Source organism: Microcaecilia unicolor, chromosome 3 (assembly GCF_901765095.1).
Source record: "Microcaecilia unicolor chromosome 3, aMicUni1.1, whole genome shotgun sequence".
NCBI classification, from domain to species: domain Eukaryota; kingdom Metazoa; phylum Chordata; class Amphibia; order Gymnophiona; family Siphonopidae; genus Microcaecilia; species Microcaecilia unicolor.
Genome location: NC_044033.1, coordinates 405,636,108 through 405,652,700, shown reverse-complemented (window position 1 = coordinate 405,652,700; position 16,593 = coordinate 405,636,108). Strand labels below are relative to the sequence as shown.

Genomic DNA, 16,593 nt, shown 5'->3' with positions numbered 1-16,593 from the left:
TTGGTTTTATATTGCAGTGTTTGATCCTTTTATGTCTTGAAAGCATTATAGAAATTTTAGAGAGTACTTGTGTGGTGTTTTGTAAAATTAGCTCTGCACAGATTTATAATTTTTCAAGCACCTTCGGATTAAGTTTGAGGCATTGTGCTGGGTGTCATTGAAAGTCTGTGCTGGTACCATCCAGACATGCTGTAAACACAGCACGGATAGCGGTGACAGTGTGGTAGGGAGTCAGGTGTGCCTCAACTTTCTATTAATAACAAAAAAATGCAGAATCGCCCAGACTGGTGTTACCTATTCCAATATAAGTGGATTCACATTTACAGCTCTAAAGGTGTCTTAGTTTGTTAAACCTTTAGGGTCATACTGATAGCATTGCTAAACCCAGCAGAATGTGTGTTGCCCCACCATGTCAGAGCACTATACTTCCTTACAGGAGCTGCTAAACTACAGTGTGGGGCACAATTCATCCTCTGAATAGGGAACAGAAATATGGAACCACACAGGCAGAACAGTGTTGTTAAGATGATTAGTCATTTAGAAACATGACGGCAGATAAGGGTCAAATGGCCCATCCAGTCTGTCCTTCCACAGTAACCACTAACTCCTCCTTTTCCTAAGGGATCCCATGTGTCTGTCCCATATTCCCTAATGTTCTTGCCTGCTTCACTGCTGCAGCTGAGAGACTTGCATATAATTAAGTCGTTCCGACATAGTCTTCGTCTCCACGACCTCCACCGGGAAGCCATTCCACGTATCTACCACCCTTTCCGTGAAAGAGTATTTTCTTAGATTCTTCCTAAGTCTATTTCCTCTTAACGTCATCCTATGCCCTCTCATTTTAGAGTTTTCCTTCATTTGAAAAAGGCTCACCTTCTGTATATTAACACCACTGAGGTGTTTAAATGTCTCTCTCATATTTCCTCTCTCCCACCTCTGTTCCAGCATATACATGTTGAGGTTCATGAGCCTATCACTGTATGTTTTATGACCGAGAACACTTACCAATTTGGTAGCTGCTGTCTGGACCGACTCCATCCTATTTATATCTTTCCGTAGCTGAGGTCTCCAGAATTGCACACAGTACTATAAGTGGGGCCTTACCAGAGACTTGTACAAAGGCATTATCACCTCTTTTTTTCCTGCTGGTCATCCCTCTCCTTATGCACCAAAGCATCCTTCTGGTTTTGACAGTCACCTTTTCTACCTGTTTGGCCACCTTAAGGTCATTAGGCATAATCATCCCCAAGTCCCGCTCTTCACTACCCTCTGTCTCCTCCCATTTAACCAGTTTTTAACCCAGTCAGTCACTTTAGGTCCCATACGAGGGCATTCAGTTTATTAATCAATCGCCTGTGTGGAACCATGTCAAAGGCTTTGCTAAAATCCAAGTACACCACATCTAGCGCCCCTCCCACATCCAGTTGTTTGGTCACCAAATCAAAGAAACCAATCAGATTCGTCTGACACGATCTGCCTCTAGTGAAGCCATGCTGCCTCGGGTCTTGCAGGCCATTCAGTTAGAGAAACCTCATGATCCTCCACTTTAGAAGCATTTCCATTAGTTTACTTTCCACCAATGTCAGACTGACCGGTCTGTAATTCCCAACCTCCTCCTTACTTCCACTCTTGTGCAGAGAGACAACATCCGCCCTCCTGCAGTCCTCCGGGACCACTCCAGATTCTAAGGAAGCATTGAAGAGGTCTGACAGCGGAGCTGCCAGAACATTTCCTTGAGCAACCTTTGATGTATTTGCAGAGAAGTTTAGCTATTGTACTGGATAAAAAAAAAAATTCTCAGGATGACAAAATGGAAATTTGAACATTTTTGAAAAGATAGCTGTTGTAATTTACTTGTTAATTTATCCAGCTATTTTTTTTGGAAATTAATTATTGCATTTCATTTAGCCTGTGGCTTTACAGGCTTTTGAATGAAAGTTTTAGGGCTGCTGAGAAGGGGGAGGGCAAGATTCCCCGGCCCCAGCCTCCAAGGGGGGCCCAGCACCGGCAAGGCTTCCAGAGGCAGACAGAAAGTTCTGCGCCCTCGGTCTGTCTCTCTCCTGCTCCTGTGTGTTGGGTCCTGGGTAATTGCGTTAACATGACAACCCAGGTGCCGGCACAAAGGAACAGGAGAGTGACAGACCAATGGAGGAGCAGATGCAGGAAGGTAAGGGGGGCGGTGGCGGCCCGATTTGTTGGGGGGGGGGGGCAGCTGGCGGTAGTGGTGGCTGTGGCTCAAGTGGGGAGGGAGAGGCAGCGGCCCTCTCGGCAGCCATGCAGTCCGGTAGGATAAACGAAGAAGAGCAAGACACCTACTGAACAGGATGGGGGCCAGTCCAGTTGCTCTCATTATTTTTCATATATTTGCTGATGCAACACAGTCCAACTGATTTCAGACATTTTCAAACTCACGTTTCTCTAGGTATGGCAGTGTTTCTGTAAATGGGTAAAGATTTACCCCATGCCTGCTTTTACAGTCATGTCCCCCCCCCTCCCAATTCATAGAATAGAGGTCACTAGAAGTATACATTCACCAATACAATATTTTGAGAGCATTACCTGTTTGTTCTTAGTTTGCCCTAAATTTTTGTTTGGGGATAATTCATTATTAAGTGCTGTTTCTGAGTTTAATCTTTCCATTGTGCACTGAGCTATATACAGGTTTTGGTATATTGTAAAAACCTTTAGTTTAGGGCACTATAACATGTAAAAATGAAACCAAACATTCTGGACTAGATTATATACACCACACCTTGATTTCCACAAGGAAATCAAAGTTGATTCTATAAAGAATGATTTAATTTAGGCGTATGTTATAGAATATGCCGAATGCTGCTGTGCGTTACTAGATGTCGTCATGGTCAATTGTGCCAACTAAAACCTGGTGTAAATCCTGACACTTAAATTGAGAGTGGAGTGAGTGTATTCTGTAACAATGTTCATAGATTTTAGAAATACCCACAATCATCCCACTCTACTCCCATAACCATGTCCCATTACTATGTGACTTAGAATTTAGGCGCACCATGTTATAGAATATGCTTAGCGAGTTGTGCGCTTAAATCTTATGCCAATTAGTGCTGATAATTGCTTGTTAAGATCCATTTAACAGAGCTGATTAGCTAGTTAAACAATTAAGTTACGTTCATTGTAAAATATGCTTCGATTTCTGAGCGGAAATTAAGGTGCCATATATAGAATCTTGAGTCTGTGCTCCTGAAAAGAACATTTTTTCTGTATTTGTTAATAGTGTGAATTAAGAAAGCAAAAATCAGTTCCGGTTGTATTTCTCTTCTGTACTTTGTAAGCAAGTTTTTACTGTGGCTTTGAATCAGGAGAGTGTTTTCCTTGCATTGAGTTAATTTAACAGAACATTTCTGAGTAAAGATCTGCAAATTTTGCCTGTATTTCAACTTACTCTGAAGTTAAATAATGTAGAATTCTGAAATAAATTGAAACTTATTTTTAAAAATCAGATTATCCTGGCAGGCTTAGCCTTAGAGAGTTAAGGTTCCAAGTTTAAGCCTATTTTGTAAAGACAGCTGCTGCAAATTTGGCATGAAAGTCTGTGTGTACTCTTCACATGAATCTGCATATTTTGTAAAATATGAACATAGATTGCAGCTCCACCTCCCCTCTGTCCAAGTTACACCTCAAGGAATGTCTATACACAAATGGGGACATTCTATAAATAGTGCAGAAAAATCGGTGTACGAAAAATCATCATGGAGCTCTATTTTATAAACAGCGTTCCAGGTTGAGCGTCATTTATAGAATAGCACTTAGAGCTGATTCCTGTGGTGAAAGTTAGGCACCGGTATTTATGCCAGGTGAAACTTGGTATAAATGCCAGTTCCCAGCGCCTGGCAATTGAGCACATAAATGAGTAGGTGCACTTTCTGTGTGTATACTTTTTACTTGAGTATGTGGTCACATAATTTTATAAAAACACTTATCTGCATGTAAAACAGGGTTTACACATAGAAATTCTTTACAAAATTACCCCTTTAGTTGACAGCGGCGGGTCTTTCTATATAGTAATTAATTAATTGGGAGTCTATAGAGAGGCTCGGGGTGGGGGTGGGGGGGCAGGAACTGTTGTGTAATTTGTAAACGTGATTCACCGAGGACAATCAAGCCTTCTTATTCTCACATCTGGGTGATGGCTTCTGATGGAGCCCAGAGTGGATACTGACTATCGAGTAAAGTAGAAGCTTCTAGCAGCATCCCACCGTTCCTGTGCTGGTGCCGTCCTGCCGTTTGCGTGAGTGTGTGACCACCAGTCTTGTATTTTCTGTGAAGCTGAGAGGATGTGTTCACGTGTTCTCTTTTCATGTTGTGCTAATTTTTTCTCAAGTGCCTTTCTGTGTGGGTTTCTTTCTTACTTTAATCACCTGGTTTTAATGCACTTTGAACCAGATTTTTGCTGGTAAAAGGGGAATTTTACCTTGTTTTTTGGTCACATTAAACTCTGCAGCCCTGTCATGAAATATAGTAAAAAGCTTCACATTGACTTCTGCCACACTACATGAATACTCGTTTTCTAACAGTATATTAATGTATTATTTTGTAATTCTCTTATTTATTCAACAGGTAAACTTGAGGATGTATATAAAGCCTTGGCCAATGCACACCCAAATATGACTGTTTATAAAAAGGAGGACATTCCTGAAAGATTTCACTACCTGCACAATAGCAGAATTCAGCCAATCCTAGCTGTGGCTGACCTAGGGTGGACAATCCTGCAGAACAGGTCTGGCAGATACTTAGGTAAGTATTGTGCTTCTTTCTTCATGATTAGCAATATTTTTGAAAAATTCATCATCTCATGGAAATGTAATGTGCTCAGCAAAGTAAATATTATGTCTTTAGTATAGCTGAGGAAAGCTGCTTGAAATAAGTTTTTGAAAACACTTTAACCATATGAAAAATATATATCCAGACATCACAACTTACTTAAGACAGCTTACAGGCCCGTCAAAATCCCAGATAACGTGGCTAAAATTTGGTACTTAGTGCTGACAGGAACCTAACACAACAGTGCCAGGCCTGAGAAGAGAGGCCTATGGTTGGTTAGGCCCAGAAAAAGATGCCTTTGTTGTGGCCTGGGGCTGTTTCTGTGGACAGGCTGCATAGAAAAAAGGCTGGAGTGAATGAAGAAGCTGAAGTGGGGGGACTGCCTGAAAGAAGGGGGAGGAGGGAAGAAAGGGCATGGAAAAGTAAAACATAAAAATAAAGCAAAATAAGCAAAAAACAAAACAGAAATGTACAACAAAAATAAACCACAAAAAGACAAGAATATAAACCACCGTCACTAGAGTACCACTCACAGTAAAAGCTAGGGTGGAGTTCAACACGGAGAGCTGAAATCCTACATTTCAGACATGCTGACTTTGCCAAAATAGGGACATACATTAAGGAGAAGCAGGCAGGGTGGGGAGAAGGTAGGGGAAGTGGAAGAACAGGATATGTTGGTGAGGTGAAGCTTTTAGATGAAATAAATGACTGATTCATGAAACAGCAGGTCCAGGAACCAACAAGAGGAGAAGCTATTTTAGAGCTAGTCTGTAGTAGACTGTAGGATTTGGAGTGAAAGAAAGCGAAGATATGTAGCAGGTATTCTCCGAGGACAGCAGGCTTTATATTCTCACAATATAAAGTGTCGCCCAGTCCGGCATTTTGCCATAGCTAAAAAAGAGCTTTGTGAAGTTCAGGCGCCTTCCCACCTTTTGCGTGAATTCTGACTCCACAGTTTAATATTATAGCAAAAAATAAAGTAAAATTAACAAAGGAGACAGCTCCAAGGGGAAGTGGGAGGGATTGTGAAAATATAAAGCTTCTGTCCTCGAAGAATACCTGCCACAGGTAAGTATCTTTGCTTTCTCCGCGGACAAGCAGGCTTCTATATTCTCACAAGTGGGGAATACCTAGCATCCAGGCTCACCAAAAACAACAAACATTGGTCAATTGGGCCTCAAAACGGCGAGGACATAACACAGATTAACTTGAAACTATATACAATCTGAATGAGAGTGCAGCCTGGAACAGAATAAAATGGGCTTAGGAGGATGGAGTTGGATTCTAGACCCCATACAGATTCTGCAACACTGTCTGCCCAAACCGACTGTCGCGTCGGGTAAACTGCTCAAGGCAGTAGTGTGATGTGAATATGTGGACTGAAGATCATGTCGCAGCCTTGCAAATTTCTTCAATGGAGGCTGACCTCAAGTGGCCTACCAACGTGGCCATGGCTTTAATATTATGAGCTGTGGCATGACCCTCCAAGGCCATCTCAGCCTGGGCCTAAGTGAAGAAAATGCAATCTCTCAACCAAATTGAAATGGTGCGTTTCCCAATGGCGCCCCCCATCCTGTTGGGATTAAAAGCAACAAAAAACTGGGCGAACTGTCTGTGAGGCCTTGTCTGCTTCATGTAGTAGGCCAATGCTGTCTTGCAACCCAAGGTGTGCAAGCTGCTTTCACCAGGATGAGCATGAGGTTGGGGAATGTTGGCAAGACAGTCGATTGGTTCAGATGGAACTCCTACACCATTTTCAGCAGGAACTTAGGAGTGCATGCAGAGGACTACTCTGTTGTGATGAAACTTAGTATAAGGGTGCATCCACCACTAAGGCCTGAAGTTCACTGACCCTACGAGCTGAAGTAACAGCCACCAAGAAAATGAGTTTCTAGGTCAAGTACTTCAGATGGTAGGAATTCAGTGTCTCAAAAGGAGCGTTCATCAGCTGGGTGAGAACAATGTTGAGATCCCATGACACCGGTGGAGGTTTGACAGCGGGCTTTGAAAAAAGCAAACCTCTCATGAAGTGAACAACTATTGGCTGTCCAGAGATGAGCTTATCTTCTACACGTTGATGATAAGCACTAATTGCACTAAGAGGAACCCTTACGGAGTTGGTCTTGAGACCAGACTCTGATAAGTGTAGAAGGCATTCAAGCAGGGTCTGTGTAGGGCAAGTAAGGGGATCCAGGGCCTTGCTCTCACACCAGACTGCAAACCTCCTCCATTTAAAAGAGTAACACCTCTTAGTGGAATCTTTCCTGGAAGCCAGCAAGACCTGGGAGACACCCTCCAAGAGACCCAAGGAAGCAAAGTCTAGGCTCTCAACATCCAAGCTGTGAGACCAAGAGACTGGCGGTTGGGATGTAGAAGTGACCTCTCATTCTGAGTGATGAGGGTCGGAGTCAATCTCGACGGTTCTTTGGAGGATATTTTTAGAAGAAGATGGAACCATATCTTCCGCGGCCGATACAGAGTAATCATAATCATGGTTCTGCGTCTTCCTTGAGTTTCAACAAAGTTTTTCCCACTAGAAATATTGGATGATAATGCGTATGGAAGACCTGTCCCCCAGTTGAGAAGGAAGGCATCTGATGCTAGTCTGCCGTGGGCCTGAAGCTTGGAACAGAACTGAGGGACCTTGTGGTTGATTTGAATGTTGAAAAAAGATCCACCGAGGGGGTAGCCACTCTCAGAAGATCTTTCTGGCTATGCCCATATTGAGGGACCACTCGTGCGGTTGCATTATCTTGCTCAGCCTGTCGGCCAGGGTATTGTTTGCGCCCATCAAATAAGTGACTTGAAGGAACATGCCATATTGGCGAGCCCAATGCCACATCCAGATGGCCTTCTGACAGAGAGGGCGTGATCCGGTGCCCCCATGCTTGTTGATGTAATACATTGCAGCCTGATTGTCTGTTTGGTGAGACAGCCGATCTCTGAAAGCCTTTAGAGCGTTCCAGGTCGCAAGAAGCTCCAGGAGAGAAGATTTGTTTCCTTGGAGGAACAAACACCTTTGAGTGTGAAGTCCATCTATATGAGCTCCCCATCTCAGGAGAGATGCATCTGTCGTCAGCACTTTTTGTGACTGAGGAATTTGGAATGGAAGTCCCAGAGGGTGGATTGAAGTGTCTACCACTGAAGAGAGCGTACAATCTCTGGGGACACTTGGATGGCATCTTATAGACTCCCCCATGGCTTGATACCACTGAGAAGCCAGGGTCCATTGAGCTGATCTCATGTGAAGATGTGTCATGGGTGTAACGTACACTGTGGAAGCCATGTGGCTGAGCTGAGACCTGCTGAGAGGCACGAACCCTGGACGCAAGCAAGAGAAGATTGTCCACTCTCATCTCTGGGAGGTAGGCTCGAACCCTCCGTGTGTCAAGCAGGGCTCCGATGAACTCCAGTCGCTGGACAGGACAGAGATGGGACTTGCAGTAGTTTAAAACGAACCCTAGTAGCTCGATCACCTGAATAGTCATCCGCATGGACTCCTGAGCACCATCCTCCGAGATGCTCTTTACCAGCCAATCGTCAAGATACGGGAACACATGGACTCCCAGTCTGCATAGCAACGCTGCAACTACTGCTAGACATTTGGTGAAGACTGTAGGGGTATTTTCCTGTGATCTAGCCTAAGCTGGTCTTGGCCTATACAAGCCTATGACATCTTGGTATAATAAGATGGCTGCTGTAACATCTCTGTGTCAGCAAGATCCAGCTTCAGCTTGTGGAAAATCACTGACAGGCTTGCTAAAGCCAAGGACAGTCTGTGTTCTAAACACCCCCTTTTATCACCCTGAGAACGGAGTAGGGAGGCAAACATGGCTCCAGAAGTTACCATTCTCCAAGGTCACAAAACAAAGAACTCTTCTTGCCCATGTACTGAACTGGACAAGATCATGATTGGTTCCTACCGTCACCTGACTGAGAGGTACGGGGAAAGCGGGAACAGAAGTAAGTTAGTGAGTCGGAGACCCTTGGAAGAGGGGCAACTGGTAAGAGGACCTGAGAAATCCAGCAAGGCTCAGGGGAGCCAGAGACTTTGTATGATACCAACCTCGTGACCTGCATCCTGGTGCAAATACCTGTGGCAGAGATATTGGCTCTGATAACCAAAGGAGAGACGGGAACCTACTTGTTTGCTGATAAAGACCTGCACTACATAAGACACAGACAGCTAAGATAGCGTCTGGGGAGATTCTGCTCCGGTCTTATCTGAAGCCGTCATCAGGACAGCGTGGTAAGATCACAGTGATATATTTCCTGGTCTGGGGTTAGGCAGTGGTTTTATCTAAGTACGACTGGTTTATGTCAGCTCTTGGTCAGGGACAGCGTCTAATGTGTATTTTGCATAAGATGTGATAAGTTTCATAAGGATTATTAGGTTATCATTTGTACTGTTCTAATCATTACCGTACTTAGTCTCAGGATAATCAGAGTGTAGTTTAGACAATATATTTTCGGTAGTGCTCATATCAGTAATGGATATTTTTATTGCATAAGCTAGCGTAGAGTATTTCTATTTTCTTATCCATAATAAAGCTAATATATATATATCTATCTATCTATCAGCTGTGTCTTTCTTTTTCACTCTACACACCAACACACCTGGAGAGGTGCCAGAAGCAAGATTCCTGTATCTCACCCTAGACAGAGCTAGTGAGTCTGTTAGGCAGACTTATGCATCAGGGAATCTTGGTATAAGTAATCTGTGGGTACCTGTTACCCTAGGTATTATTTATCTCACCCTACAAGACCCTGGGAGCTGATGCAAGGCCAAAAGGCAACACACGGTATTGAAAGTGATGTGTTCCCAGCCGAAATCACAGATACTTCTGGTGAGCTGGAAGTATTGGGATGTGAGTATATGTATCCTTTAAGTCCAGAGACCATCATTTTTCTGAATCTTTGGGAGAAGGGTGCCCAGGGAAACCATCCTGAACTTTTCTAGGTTTAGAAATTCGTTCTGGGCCCTTAGATCTAGGATGGGGCGCATCCCCCCCCCCCCCCCCCCCAGTCATCTTCTGCACAAGGAAGTACCTGGAATAGAATCCCTGCCCTTCTTTCACTGGTAGAACAGGTTCAACTGCATGGGTCTTTAGAAGGGCGGAGAGTTTCTCTGCAAGTACCTGCCTTTCCTGAGAGCTGAAGGAATTAGCTGTCAGTGAGCAATTTGGAGGTTTGAGATGCCAATTGAGGGTGTATCCAAGACGGACTATTTGAAGAACCCACCGGTCAGAGGTTATTAGAGCCTCCTCCCAACTGGCAAGTCATCCGGGATGGACACTTTTACTGCGGCTATGCTCTGCTGGAGCCAGTCAAAAGCTCGTCCCTTGCTTTGGCTGGGGAATAGCAGGGTCCTTAGGCACACGCTGTTGACGTGAATGAGCACTCTGAGCCTGAGTAGGCTGGTGAGCTGAAGGGGTGTACCTACACCTAGGATAGTAATAGGAACTCCTCCTTGGCTTACCAAAGGACCTCCTAGCTGAGAAGGTTGATGCAGAAGGTGCCCGGCGGGAAAGTGAAGAGATTGTATCTGTATTTCTTGATTTGGTCAGCGACCTCCTCTACCTTCTTCCCAAAAAAGTTATCTCCTCGGCATGGGGCATCCGCAAACCACTGCTGAGCAAAAGTCAGAAACACCCAGCCATGAGAGTCTGCGCATTGCTATATGTTGAACAGAGATCCTGGATACCACATCAAAAATGTCATAAGTGTCTCTGGCCAAGAACTTTTGACGCGCCTTCTGCTGCTTGACCAACTGGCGAAAAGGCTTGGCATGCTCAGGAGGGAGCTTGTCAACCAAGTCTGACAGCTGTCGCACTGAGTTTTGCAAGTAGATGCTCATAAAGAGCTGGTAGAATTGTATTTGGGAGATGAGCATTGAAGCCTGGTACATCTTTCTCCCCAAATAATCCAGGGTTCTAGCTTCTCTGCCTGGGGGCGGCAAGGCATAGTCCCTGGAACTCCTGACTGTTTTGAGAGCAGATCCCACTGCTATGGAATTGTGAGGCAACTGAGGCCTATCAAAACCAGATGTACTGTGTATCTGATATTGGGTGCCAATCTTATTGGGCCTAACAGGGACTGACAGAGGGGACTCATTTCCTGATGAGGACTTTGTGGAGTACCTCATGGAGAGGTGCATTCACAGCCTCCTTAGGAGGCGATGTATAGTCCAGGACCTTGAGCATCTTGGCCCTGGGCTCATCCTCCATGTCCAAAGGAAATGAAGCTTTCTCCACTGATATAGAGGGTGTTCTGACTTGGGTGGCAGTCGACACTGGGGCCGCAAGTGGCGCAATGGGAGGTGAGGTATGCACAAGCACCCCTGATACCGATGCACACCGTTGCATAAGGCTATCCAGCAGCTCAGGGAGCAAAGCCCAGATGCGCTCATCGAGGGCCGACCCTGGGAAAAGTTGGGGTGCCAGCTGAGGTTCAGGTTCCAGAACCGCTGGGGTTGAAGCAGGAGTGGGATCTTGACTGCTTGGAGACAGGCGCATCTGGCACCCTCCTGTATGGAGGGGAGCGATCCTCCAGGTGCCAACGCTTCTCAAGTGCCAAATCCTTCGACGTCCCAGAACTCCTGGCACCATTGGTCAAGGGTGACCGATGACAATGCTTCTTGGCCTTTGCATAAAGCATGTCAACAAGGCTCGTCAGTGCTGATGAGGATGACGTTGAATCCTCACATCGCCTCGGAGTCAGGTCCGACAATGGACGGTCCCGGGGGGCCTTCACAGTAGGAGACCACAAGACAGGTGGAGACCCACTCGATAGCTTCACTGCTCCCAGTGTCTAAGGGTCTAGAAGCAGCAATGCTTACCATCGCTCCCAATGCTGGTGTGATGCCGACGTCTCTGACCTCAACACTGATGCTGATGTCGAGGAACCGGATTTGGCTCCAAAAATCCTCTGACATTGAGCCTCTCGGGAAACCTGGGTCCTCTTCTTCATGCGAAGACCCAGAACCCAGCAGGACTGTGGCTGGGCCCTATACACTGCAGACACCAAGAATTGGGTGACCTTTCCCAAGATAGTCTGATTGCACTGGGTACAGTGCTTGAAGCTACTGGGAATCTTCTTGGACATGGATGGAAAAACCTCGTCAGCTAAGCTAAACAACTCGATTGTGCCTGAAAAAGGGGCAAGGCACAGTAAAAAGAAAAGGGAAAGACCTGGCCGAAATCAAGGTTTAAAAGCAGCCCGTTGATGACGGAAAAAATAATAAAACTTATAACCTGGGCACAACAATTCTAAGGAAAATAAAGGAAGAGAAAAAAGATTCCAATAACAGGAGCCCAATAACCAAGATGGGAAAAATTGCCGGAAGGCACAAAAAAAAACAGCTCTCTAGACCGAGCGAATGAGGACAGAAAAAACACCTCATGCGGAAAAAGTAGAACTGAGGAAACTGCGTTCATTGGATGGGTGGGAAGGCACTCGCGCATGTGCGGTTTAGTGCAGCTCGTGCTTCACAGAGCTCTTTTTTAGCTATGGCAAAATGCCCGACCAGGCAACGTGGATCAGTGACACCCACTTGTGAAAATATAGAAGCCTGCTTGTCCTTGGAGCAGGCATTTTTCCCATAGTTTGAAACTGAAACCTTTTCTAGAGAGAGAAACTAAACAGCCAAAAACTCTTGTTCTAAAAGGCAGTTATTTTCTGTTCCTTGGCTACTGGAGAGATAGATCATCCAGCGACCTCAATTAAGTGTTAATTAAGGTGTGGGGAAGTAGAATACATGCATAGGTCGCTGAGTCAGCTTCAGAGAGCCTGTTTAAAAAAGGCCCCTTAGATTCAAAACTATACCCTTTCACCCTTTCATCTATGCCGACGATATTACAGTCTACATTCCCTTTCGCACCACTGTGTCAGAAATTGTTCACCTCATTGATGCTTGCTTCTCCACCTTAGAACATTGGGCTCAGGTCTTCCGTTTCAAATTAAACGAGGACAAAACACAGTGTCTCATCCTCTCGTCCATCCACACTCCAGTAACTGACACGGTGCTCCCAGTATTGGGCTCTGTCCTTCTGATTGCCACAAGCCTGCGGCTTTTAGGAGTGCAACTGGACACACACCTCCAACTGGACAATCATGTGCACTTGGTCACCAAAAAAATGTTTCACGCCATGTGGAGGCTTCGGCGTATCAGATACTTCCTTCCTAGAGATTTGTTCCGTACACTTGTCCACTGGCTTGTCCTCTCCCACTTGGACTATTGCAGCAGAATTTACGCGGGCTGCCAGGCCTCTCTGTTGAAAAAGTTCCAAACAGTTCAGAACACTGCTGCGAGACTCATCCTGAGAGAGCAACGCTTTGCACATGCCGAACCCTTACAGTTCAAATTACACTGGCTGCCTGTTCAGGAGCGCATTGCCTTTAAACTCTGCTCCTTGACCCATAAAATTATCTATGGGTTTGCCCCGGAGTATATGCACCCCTTGATCAACCTCCCGCCCAGGAATGCCAACCCTGCTGCTCATTCCTTCCTCCACCTTCACTTCCCAAACTGTAAGGGTGTCAAGTACAAGAGGATCTTCGCATCATCTTTCCGCTATTGGAGTCCTAAGCACTGGAATTCTCTCCCGCAACACCTTAAAACTCAAGCGGACCATGCCCTCTTCAAGAAGTTGTTGAAGACCTACTTCTTTGCCAAGACCTACTCTTCACTTTATACTGCTGCTTGATGCACCCTCCCTGGCTCCTACCTTGCTAGTTCACCCTGTTAGATGCTTCTCCCCCTGCATACTCCTTGTATATTCTTCTAAGATTTCCTATTCAGTATTTTATTTAATGTTTGTAAGCCACATTGTGCCTGCATGAGTGGGAAAATGTGAGATATAAGTGAACAATAAATAAATAGATAAATAAATATAAAGAGGGACGGTCCCACTGAACTTTCTTTCTGAGAAGTTCCAAGAGAAGAGGACATTTCTCTGGTAAGTGAACGCTATTTTGCTTTGTGCTTTGGGAACTTAAAGATTGGGTTTTAAAGGAGGAATTGTAGGTTAGTGTTAGGCAAAATCTCTATATATAAAAGGCGCCACCAACGTTCTAAATGAAGCCTCCAGCCGGAAGTGTGAAGGGGGAGAGATATCCGGTTTCCCCATGAGTGTCTGCCCCGCCCTCGCTCTCTCTGTAACACAAACAGTGAAGGAAAACACAGCAAAGCACGAAATCAAATCGCTCTCTCTGTAACAGTGAAGGACTCAGAGGGGGGAGGGGAGAGAGGGCAGAAGCCCTATCTCTGTAACACAAACACTGAAGGACTCGACTCCGAGGGGGGAGGGGACAGACAGCACAGGGGAAGGGAGAGAGGGCAGAGGGCAGGGACACATACACTCCCACATGCACACAGAAGAAAACCTTGCTAGCCCCCGTTTCATTTGCATCAGAAACGGGGCTTTTTTACTAGTAAAAATATAAAAAGCAAACTTTATCAACTAATCTCCATAGTCTTTTCCACTTAGTTTTAAAAACTTTGTACCACAGCATTAACAGAATCTAGCAGGCAGTGCAGGACCTAGTTTAGTATTAAGGGGGGAATAAAAAGAGAGAGAGAGAGAAAAGCAAGCATCATTAACTAGTTGCCATAGTGTACAAACCCTTTTCCCATAGTTTTAAGCTGAAACTTTCTCTAGAAATAGGCATTTTCCCCATAGTTTTAAACTGAAACCTTTTCTAGAGGTAGAAACTAAACAGCCAAAAACTCTTGTTCTAAAAGGCAGTTATTTTCTGTTCCTTGGCTGCTGGAGAGATAGCTCATCCAGCGACCTCAATTAAGTGTTAATTAAGGTGTGGGGAAGTAGAATACTTGCATAGGTTGCTGAGTCAGCTTCAAAGAGCCTGTTTTAAAAAAGGCTCCTTAGATTCAAAACTATATAAAGAGGAAAGGTCCCATAAGTACATAAGCATCGCCATGCTCGGACAGACCAAGGGTCCATCGTGCCCAGCACCCTGTCACCGACAGCAGCCAAAAGAACAAGAAATTTGTCCTGCTCATCCTAGAAATACTGTATTATTCCCTCGTCCATTCAATAACATTCTATGGCTTTTTCCTCCAGGAAGTCATTCAACCCTTTTTTGAAGTCTGCTAAGTTAACCGCCTTAACCACCTTTTCCGGCAGCGAATTCCAGAGTTTAACTATGCATTGAGTGAAGAAATCTTTCCTCCAATTCGTTTTAAATTTACCACACTGCAGCTTCATCGCATGCCCCCTTGTCCTAGTATTTTTGGAAAGAGTAAACAGACGCTCCACATCGACCCGTTCCATTCCACTCATTATCTTATAGACCTCTATCATATCTCCCCTCAGCCTCCTTTTCTCCAAGCTGAAGAGCCCCAGCCTCTTCAGCCTATCCTGATCGGGAAGTCGTCCCATCCCTTGTATCATCTTTGTCGCCCTTCTCTGCACCTTTTCCAATTCCACTATGTCTTTTTTCAGGTGGGGCAACCAGAATTGAACACAATACTCGAGGTGCAGTCGCACCATGGAGCGATACAATGGCAGAATAATATCCTTATTTTTGTTTTCAATCCCTTTCCTAATGATACCCAACATTCTATCTGCTTTCCTAGCCGCAGCAGCACATTGAGCAGAAGTTTTCAACGTATCTTCATCAACGATGACACCTAGATCCCTTTCTCGGTCCGTGACTCCCAATGCTGAACGTTGCATGACGTAGTTATAGTTTGGGTTCCTCTTTCCCACATGTAATCTGCCATTTAGACGCCCAGTCTCGTAAGGTCCTCTTATAGTTTTTCTCAATCTTCCCGCGATTTGGCTACTTTGAATAACTTTGTGTCATCGGCAAATTTGATTACCTCACTAGTTACCCCCATCTCTAGGTCATTTATGAATATGTTAAAAAGCAGAGGTCCCAGCACCGATCCCTGAGGGACCCCGCTAACTACCCTTCTCCATTGCGAATATTGACCTTTTAATCCTACTCTCTGTTTCCTATGTTTCAACCAGTTTTTAATCCACAGTAAGAGACTACCTCCGATCCCATGTCTCTCTAATTTCCTCTGTAGTCTTTCATGAGGGACCTTATCAAATGCCTTCTGAAAATCTAGATACACAGTATCAACCGGCTCACCTTTGTCCACAGGTTTGTTTACCCCTTCAAAGAAATGCAGCAGATTGGCGAGGCAAGATTTCCCTTCACTAAATCCATGTTGACTTTGTCCCATTAGTCCATGCTTTTGAATGTGCTCTGTAATTTTGTTCTTGATTATAGTCTCTACCATTTTGCCCGGCACCGACGTCAGACTCACCGATCTATAATTTCCCGGGTCTCCTCTGGAATCTTTTTTAAATATCGGCGTTACATTGGCCACCCTCCAATCTTCCGGTACCACACTCGATTTTAAGGATAAATTACAAATCAATAACAGTAGCTCTGCCAGCTCATTTTTTAGTTCTATCAGTACCCTGAGCTTTCTTTCTGAGAAGTTCCGAGAGAAGAGGATATTTCTCTGGTAAGTGAATGCTATTTTGCTTTGTGCTTTGGGAACTTAAAGATTGGGGTTTAAAGGAGGTATTGTAGGTTAGTGTTATATAAAAAGCACATTTTATCAACTAATCTCCATAGTCTTTTCCCCTTAGTTTTAAAAACTTTGTACCACAGCATTAACAGAATCTAGCAGGCACTGCAGGATCTAGATTAGTCTTCCCACCCACCCCTAGGACAACTCTTTATTTATTGTCAGTTATTGTAATTAAGGTAACAGGCAAGGAGTGCTCTTACAGAGTTTTAAATTCATTTCATTACCAT

General features: G+C 44.7%; 1 protein-coding gene across 3 annotated transcripts in view; it reads left to right on the top strand.

The window, feature by feature from the left end:
• The window catches only part of ENPP5 (ectonucleotide pyrophosphatase/phosphodiesterase family member 5), a 48,730-nt gene that overhangs the window by 20,588 nt on the left and 11,549 nt on the right, over positions 1-16,593 (top strand). For all 3 annotated transcript variants that reach the window (XM_030198769.1, XM_030198770.1, XM_030198771.1), the window contains exon 3: positions 4,594-4,770. In XM_030198769.1, the coding sequence (XP_030054629.1) occupies positions 4,594-4,770 (177 nt within the window). The remainder of the gene's footprint in view (positions 1-4,593; positions 4,771-16,593) is intronic.